General features: G+C 45.8%; 1 protein-coding gene across 1 annotated transcript; it reads left to right on the top strand.

Moving 5' to 3' along the window:
- Positions 1-1025: 1025 nt before the first annotated feature.
- LOC131925082 (zinc finger protein 45-like) lies at positions 1026-7804 on the top strand. The gene is made up of 3 exons (XM_059280344.1): positions 1026-1183; positions 2421-2516; positions 4888-7804. Exons 1-3 carry the CDS (start codon positions 1060-1062, stop codon positions 6843-6845), a joined length of 2178 nt encoding a protein of 725 aa, XP_059136327.1. The 5' UTR covers positions 1026-1059; the 3' UTR covers positions 6846-7804.
- Positions 7805-8075: the final 271 nt, after the last annotated feature.

Genomic DNA, 8075 nt, shown 5'->3' with positions numbered 1-8075 from the left:
TTGTTCAACACATTCTAATTAATCATAGAAGATGTTCATTTTTTTTCAAATGAGAAAGATAGGATTTCCTTTCTCATAGCTGAGTCACACCCTGGGTGTGTTTACTAACTGCTTTTCATGTTTCCTTCACTATGTGAATGTGCTGTATTGGCAGAATAATGTATTCAGATGGAAAAGTCTAGTTCCTCAGAGCAGCCTTATGAGGCAGCCCTGGCTTCAGTGCATTCAACAGTCAGGAGGGCGAAGCTCAGACCACTGAAGTCTGCACAGGGACCAACATCCCTCAGACTCCAAGGGATCCTGTGACTGAGGATGCAGGACCTTCTCCTGGTGGGTGCAAGATGCAGCAGACGAGGATCCCCTTTCCTGGCTCACTCTGGAGTGGATCCTCATCTGGGATGACTGTGGTTCATCTGGGGATCCTGAATGTTCAGGGCCAGTTTCCAGATGGAAAGTTAAAGCAGCCTCGTTGGCCATGATGGTTCTAAAGCTGATCTCACCCCCAGGCAACAAGTGGATAGAGGCTCAAGATGATGGTGAGCATCCCACAGTGCATCAGAGAGCCCCACAGCCGAGACGTATCTGGCACATAATGCCAGGAGTGTTCCAGTTGGGACACTACTGTGCACAGCTATGTGAGGAGGACAGGGTTGGGGATGTAGCTCAGTGGTAGAGCTCTTGCCTAACATGCATGAGGCCCTGGATTCAACCTTTCACCTTCCAGTATCAAAACTTTTAAAAATTATGATTAAGCAGATGAATTTGCCAGGCATGGTTGTTCACACCTGAAATTCCAGCATTTGGGAGGCAGGGCCAGAGGTGGGAAGATCAGTAGCCAGCTTGGTCTACATAGCAAGTTTCTGATCAACCAAGGCTATAAAACAAGACCTTGTCTCCAAAACCAAAAAGGAGCAGTAACAAAAAGCGGTGAGTGGTATGGAAACATGGCCTCTGGGTTCTTAGCTCAGGACTTGCTCTCCACTCATCTTTCCACACTTCTCAGGGCTGTCCTTCTTGCAGAAGACCAAGGTTGAAGTTGAGGGTTTGGTGTCAGAGGAGATGGTGACATTCAAGGATGTGGCTGTGGTCTTCAGTGAAGAGGAGCTGGAGCTGCTGGACGCTGCCCAGAAGAAGCTGTACTGTGACGTGATGCTGGAGAACTTCAGGAATGTGGTGTCCCTGGGTGAGGGCAGACACTGGTGCTGAACAACAGGTCCACGCAGTTTGGCCCTAGATGTGATCCGAGAATATTGGTTTAAATATTAAGGCAACTCCACGTAGTTAAAAGGGAGGTTTATTTTGTGGGGTAATAAATACTTACAAGTGAAGGGATACATTACAGGGTCTGGGAAAGTTGTAGCACAGTCCAGTGGTATTCTCTGGAGAACTCTGCTTGGTCTACCTCCAGAGTCCAGGATCCAGGAACCAAGAGAGCTTGCCCATCTGGATCTCAGGTCTTCAGGGGTCCTCTCGCAGCTCCACCTTGTAGGCGTGACAGTTACCGAAGCCTCACAGGGGGTGGTACTTCCAGGTCAAAGCTGGAAGGGCCACCCACTGCACGAGCCTTTGAAGTAGTTTCTAGTTTTCTCGTTATCATGTGATACAGAGTTGGAATCTCCCTAGTTTTATAAATGAAGCAAAAATTGAAAGCATGGTAGTATGTTTTCAACTTTCTCAAATCATAATCTCAATTAGTAGGTGGTGGCACACTCTGAGTCACGCCTACAAACACTATTTTCACTGAAGTAAGTTGAGGCAGCTGGAGAGAGAGCTCATCAGTTAATGCTGTCTGCTCTTGTTGAAGACCAGAGTTTGGTTCCTAGCACCCACATCAGGTGGCTCACAAATAACTGTAACTCCAGCTCCAGAGTATCTGCTGGCCTCTACTGATCTCCATGGGCACATGCACTATACACACATGCACACACACTAACATATACATCAATACAAATCAAAAGAAGTATTTTAAAAATGAAAGTAGAGTTGAGGCCATAATGTGGTCATCAGGTAACAGCTCCTGGTCCCAAGGGTAATGACCCATTTCAATCCCTGGGGCCTACATGGTAGAGGGAGGGAACCAAGTCCCACCTGTTTCTCTGACCACCAGTGATGTGCACAAACACACATATTAAATAAAAATGTAATGAAACATAAAATACCCTGGCAGTCTATCTAGGACATGGCCAAGAACAGTTCGAGAGACTAGTGAGAGGAGATAATGAAAATAGACATTTGTCAAGTAATGTATACTAAAGTCTGTGTCTGTATGTTTTGGGGCTTTTCAAACAATGTATGTCTTCCACTGACTTGTATTATAGGTTGGGGAAGAATGGGTTTGATGTCCTGAAGCAGATGCAGTGGAATGCTTGTTTTTAGGACTTGGGACTCTGCTGTGTTGATTTCAAATGTATTCCTCACAGGGCATCAGATCATGACTCCAGAGGTTTCACTCCAGCTCAAGAAAGAAGACTTGCTTTCGATGTTGACAATGGTCAGTTGGAACTGTGAGTCTACAGGTGAGAACAGAGTGACTCAGCTATCCTGCTTCTCAGCCTGTGCACAACTTTGGGGCTTTGAGCCGCTCTCGTGAATCCATCCTGCTCTCAGCATGAGTTTCCACTTGAACTGACTCCCTCGGACTTAGTCACATGATGCTCTTCCTCTCCATCTGGATGGCTCCTTGTGGATGTGCGCACATGTGTATCATGTGCATATTTATACACACACACACACACACACACACACACTCACGTGCTAGGAGGCCACAGATCAATATTGTTTTCCTCAGTCGATTTCCTTTATATTTTTAAAAATTATGTTTATTTATGTGTTTGATGAGCACACATACTGCAGTGTCACTCAATGTGATGCTTTGTATGGGTCTCATTCATAAATATGGGATTCTTGGCTTCTAGGGTGTGTAGGTGAGATGACAGGACACAGGATGTTCAAGGGAAGGGGGACCATTCTCTGGTTCAGTGAAGCCTTGAGCTGCACTCTTTTTTATTATTATTATTATAAATGTCTGGTCTTAGCTTGGCTTGTTGCTAGCCAGATTTACTTATGTTTTGCCTCTTGGCTTTTCTCGTTCTCTTATTTTGTAAATCTTACTCTCATTCCATAGCTTACTGTGTAGCTGGGATGGCTGGCCCCTGGGTCCTCCTCCTTCTCTGGCTACTTCCTCTTTTTCTTCTCAGATTTCTCTTTCTGTCAATTCTTTTTGTCTGACAGCCCTGCCTATCCTTTCTCCTGCCTTGCTATGGCTGTTCAACTCTTTATTAGACCATCAGGTGTTTTAGACAGGCACAGTAACACAGCTTCAAGGAGTTAAACAAATGCAACATAAATAAAGGTAACACTTTAAATAATATTATCCAACATTTCTCCCCTTTTTTCTAAACAAAAATAAAAGGTTTTAACTTTAACATAGTAAAACTGTATACAATAAAAACAATTACCAGGTAAAGATCACATTCACAATGTACTGAATTCTAATTCATTTGTGTCTGGAAAATTTAAAGAAAATACTCCATAATCTATCCTATCTTAGTAAATCCAAATTTTTATACCTAATTTACTTTCATATCTAAGGAAAACTGCAACTATAACTATCTATTCCAACTCTACCCAAGACCCAGAAGGATGTAATATTATCTAACAATAGAGACATTTGGCTGCCTGAACAGTCACCCAACATTCCTCTGCAACATTGGGACATCCATCTTCAGCCGTCAGACCCATAGTACCTGGCAGACTTTTCAATGAAGCAAGAAATTTGAAATACTGTCCTGCCTGTATTGGCATCATGGACCTCTGCCCCTGGCTTTGGCGACTGTCTCTGCCTACTTCTCAGGTTGTGAAAGCCAAGCCTAAACACACAGCCCAGGTGGAGGTAGGTGACTGAGAATCACATTCAACCTTCCTAGAGTTCTAGAATGCCAGCGCTTGTGCAGTGGCAGACTTTTTTACTTAGTTCTTTGTTCCTACTTAATATACTAGCTGCTCAAGGTCTCACTAGCAGGCAAACACTCTTAAAAGAGCCATTTTTTTTCTTCTCAGCTTTCTTAAGCCCTATGTGGAAATTCAGGCCCACGTTGGAATGCCAAAATGTTGTTGGTTGCTTTTGCTCTTTTGGGGGGCCCGCCACCCAGCTCCCAAATAAATAACACTCAGAGGCTTATTCTTAATTATAAATTCTGGCCTCAGCTTGGCTTGTTGCTAGCCAGCTTTATTTATCTTAAGTTATCCTGTCTGTCTTTTGCCTCTGGGCTTTTCCTGTTCTCTTACTTCTGTAAATCTTACTCTTACTCCGTGGCTTGCTGTTAGCTGGGTGGCTGGCCCCTGGGCCCTCCTCCTTCTCTGGCTACCTCCTCTTTTTCTTCTCAGATTTTTTTCCTTCTATCGATTCTCTCTGCCTGGCAGCCCTACCTATCCTTTCTCTTGCTTGGCTATTGGCCATTCAGTTCCTTATTACACCATCAAATGTTTTAGACAGACAGAGCAACACTGCTTCACAGAGCTAAACAAATGCAACATAAACAAAACGAACACAGTTTAAAATAATATTACCCAACATTATTAATTAACCTGAATTAATCTGACTCTGAATAGGACCAAGTATGTATGGGGAGTCTATGGCATTTGTAGTTTAAATCCAAAATATACTCTGTAGGTTCACATTTTGAATGCTTGGGTCCAGCTAGTGCCACTTTTGGGAGGCTGAAGAACTTTTAAGATATGGGGCCTACCTAGAGGCAGTAGGGTTAACAGAGCTATCCTTTGGAATGCTGTAGTCTATAGACTGTGGACTTAACTACATAACCCTGACAGCAGCGAACAGAGCACCCACATGCCCTACCTCTCTCTGAATTTCCTTTATGCTTTTAGGAGCCAGGAATCTAAATGAGGTGGAGTCACTTCAGGAGGCAGGATGGAGGCACCTGCCACGGGAGGAGCTTTTCTGCTCACGAATCTGGCAACAAGTTACAAGGGAGTTAACCCAGGGTCGAGACTGCAGGGGGAACACTGGAGGAACTGGCTCTGCGTTGGGGAAACAGGATGCTGTCCAGAGCGAAGAAGCGGAGTTCAGTAAACTTTCCAGTCAGAATTCATTTCTTCAAGTTCACCATGGAGAACGCCACGAAGAAGAGGCGTGTGAGAGAGATGCTGATTGCAGCCGCCGTCTTCGTGCTGCTCCAGGAGAGAAGCCCTCCAAGTGTGGAAACTGTGACAACACCTTCCCTCGGGGCTCCAGTCTTCAGCCCCATCAGAGAGTCCGCAAGAGACACAGATCGACCCAGTCTGAGGCACTGTTTGAAAATCTCAGTCAAAGGCCACTATTTCAGTATCATCAGAGCGTCCCCACCGAAGAAAACTCAAACGAATGTGAGGAGTGTGGGACTCTTGGGAAAGACTCACATGGTCCGACACCCCTGTTAGTCCACGCAGGAGGTGAGGCCTATAAATGTGAGGCGTGTGGGGCAAGCTTCAACCAAAGCTCGAATCTTCAAGTCCATCAGAGAGTCCACGCTGCAAAGAAGCCTTACAAGTGTGAAGAGCGTGGGAAGAGCTTCAGCTGGTTTTCACGGCTACGTGCCCGTCATCGCAGCCACACTGGAGAGAAACCATACAGATGTGGCGCCTGTGGCAAGGGTTTTAGTTACAGCTCACACCTTAATGTTCATTGTAGAATGCACACAGGAGAGAAGCCCTACAGGTGTGAAGAGCGTGGGAAGGGCTTCAGTGTAGGCTCACACCTCCAAGCTCGTCAGATAAGCCACACCGGAGAGAAACCATACCAATGTGAGGAGTGTGGGAAGGGCTTCAGTGTAGGCTCACACCTCCAAGCTCGTCAGATAAGCCACACCGGAGAGAAACCATACCAATGTGAGGAGTGTGGGAAGGGCTTCAGTGTAGGCTCACACCTCCAAGCTCGTCAGATAAGCCACACCGGAGAGAAACCATACCAATGTGAGGAGTGTGGGAAGGGATTCTGTCGGGCCTCCAATCTTCTGGACCATCAGCGAGGCCACACTGGAGAGAAGCCTTACCAATGCGGTGCTTGTGGGAAGCACTTCAGTCGGAGTTCTGATTTTAACATCCATATTAGAGTCCACACGGGAGAGAAACCCTACGTATGTGAGGAGTGTGGGAAGGCCTTCAGCCAGGCCTCAAACCTTCTGGCCCACCAGAGAGGCCACACTGGCGAGAAACCCTACAAATGTAACACATGTGGGAAGAGCTTCCGACGGAGTTCAGATCTGAACGTTCATTGTAGAATCCACACAGGAGAGAAACCCTATAAATGTGAGAAGTGTGGGAAAGCCTTCAGTCAGTTTTCAAGTCTCCAAGTGCATCAGAGAGTCCACACGGGAGAGAAACCGTATCAGTGTGCAGAGTGTGGGAAGGGCTTCAGTGTAGAGTCACAGCTTCAAGCCCACCAGAGGTCCCACACTGGGGAAAGATCCTATCAATGTGAGGAGTGTGGAAAAGGTTTCTGTCGGGCATCCAATTTTCTAGCTCACCGTGGAGTCCACACAGGAGAAAAACCATTCCCATGTGACGTGTGTGGAAAACGCTTCCGGCAGAGGTCCTACCTCCAAGACCACCACAGGGTCCACACTGGAGAGAAACCGTACAAGTGTGAGGAGTGTGGGAAAGTCTTCAGCTGGAGCTCATACCTCAAAGCCCACCAGAGGGTCCACACTGGAGAGAAACCATACAAGTGTGGGGTTTGTGGGAAAGGGTTCAGCTGGAGCTCAAGTCTCCTGGTTCACCAGCGAGCCCATGCTGAGGATGAATGTGGTAAGGGCCTTTCTTCATCAGAGGATTCATACAGGAAATGAGCTCTACAAGCTTACGTTTTCGTATTTCAAGAGGATGCTGAACTCTCTGATCTGAGCTGCCAAAGGGCACAGGAAAGTTATCTCATAATTGGGAACGTATATTAGCTAGAGCTACAGTGGACTGTCACAGTTTTTGGGAGACCAGACATGAGAGGAACTAGTCAGAATGGATCTTTGGTCATTTCATCCGGAACCTTGACCCTTATCAGATCCATCCGTGCAGACAAGATTCTCAGGAAAGATGAACTTGGTCTGGAATTAACTAGAAGCACAAGCCGGTTCAATAGGATTTAAACTCCAGTAGATTGGAGACATCATTCACAGCCAAATCTGACCCACGTTTCCAATGCCTAACATGCTGGGTGCTTTCTAGCTCCACAGGGTTTGTTATGGGACTTGGTCTCATGTACCCCAGGGAACTCTGATCCTCCTGCCTCCACCTCCATAGTGCTGAGATCATAGACATGCACCACCACACCCAGCACTTAGCTAATTGTTTACTGTGCCAGACCGGATTTGTTGAATTCCAAATTCAAATCCACAAGTCTTTTTTCCTTGGCTCGAATCACCATATGTTAATGAACATGCAATTACCATTAAGTATCACCAAGAATGTGAGTGGGCGGAAATTGCAGGGTATAATGTACCTGCCAGTCAGCTGTGTTGTGGTGGCAGTTGTTGTTATTGCTTTGGACATTTCCTCAACATAAAAATAAATTATTGCTACAACCCCGTGACCCGTTACCTGGGTATTTAAGTTGTTAAAATTCTGAGATAGAATATCAACTCTACTTAACATCTGTTGAGATGTCACTAGGTCAGGTGTTATGGCACAGGTTAGTGATCTCATGATCTCAACACTTTAGAGGGAGTGACTGTAGGGAGTCAAGAGTTCCAAGACCAACCTCAGCTACATAGGGAGAATGGGGCCAGCCTGGGCTTACATTAGATCCTGTCCCCAAAACCACCACCTCAATTCCCTCCACAAAAAAAAAAAACCCAAAAAGTTATCAAGATGAGAAAACGGGAAATTATTGTGGCAAAGAAAAGAGCCTCCCACACTGTCTCATTTTGTTGTGTTTAATCATTTGTCTGGGAGGCTTGTGTGTGTGTGTGTGTGTGTGTGTGTGTGTGTGTGTGTGTGTGTGTTGTAGAGGCCCACAAAGGTTCCTAGTGAGATCTGAGCTTGCTTTACCCAGCACAGCTGCATTAGAGAATTGCTTGACCACA

This window comes from Peromyscus eremicus, chromosome 1 (genome assembly GCF_949786415.1).
Source record: "Peromyscus eremicus chromosome 1, PerEre_H2_v1, whole genome shotgun sequence".
Lineage (NCBI taxonomy): Eukaryota > Metazoa > Chordata > Mammalia > Rodentia > Cricetidae > Peromyscus > Peromyscus eremicus.
Note: the sequence above shows the minus strand (reverse complement) of the source record. Positions and strands in the feature narration are given on the sequence as shown.

Excerpts from the sequence above, each read along its gene's own strand:
- LOC131925082 (XM_059280344.1), top strand. The coding sequence starts at position 1,060 with ATGGTGACATTCAAGGATGTGGCTGTGGTCTTCAGTGAAGAGGAGCTG. Across the intron at positions 1,184-2,420 it reads CAGGAATGTGGTGTCCCTGG|GGCATCAGATCATGACTCCA; the intron begins GTGAGGGCAGAC and ends TATTCCTCACAG. Across the intron at positions 2,517-4,887 it reads TTGGAACTGTGAGTCTACAG|GAGCCAGGAATCTAAATGAG; the intron begins GTGAGAACAGAG and ends TTATGCTTTTAG.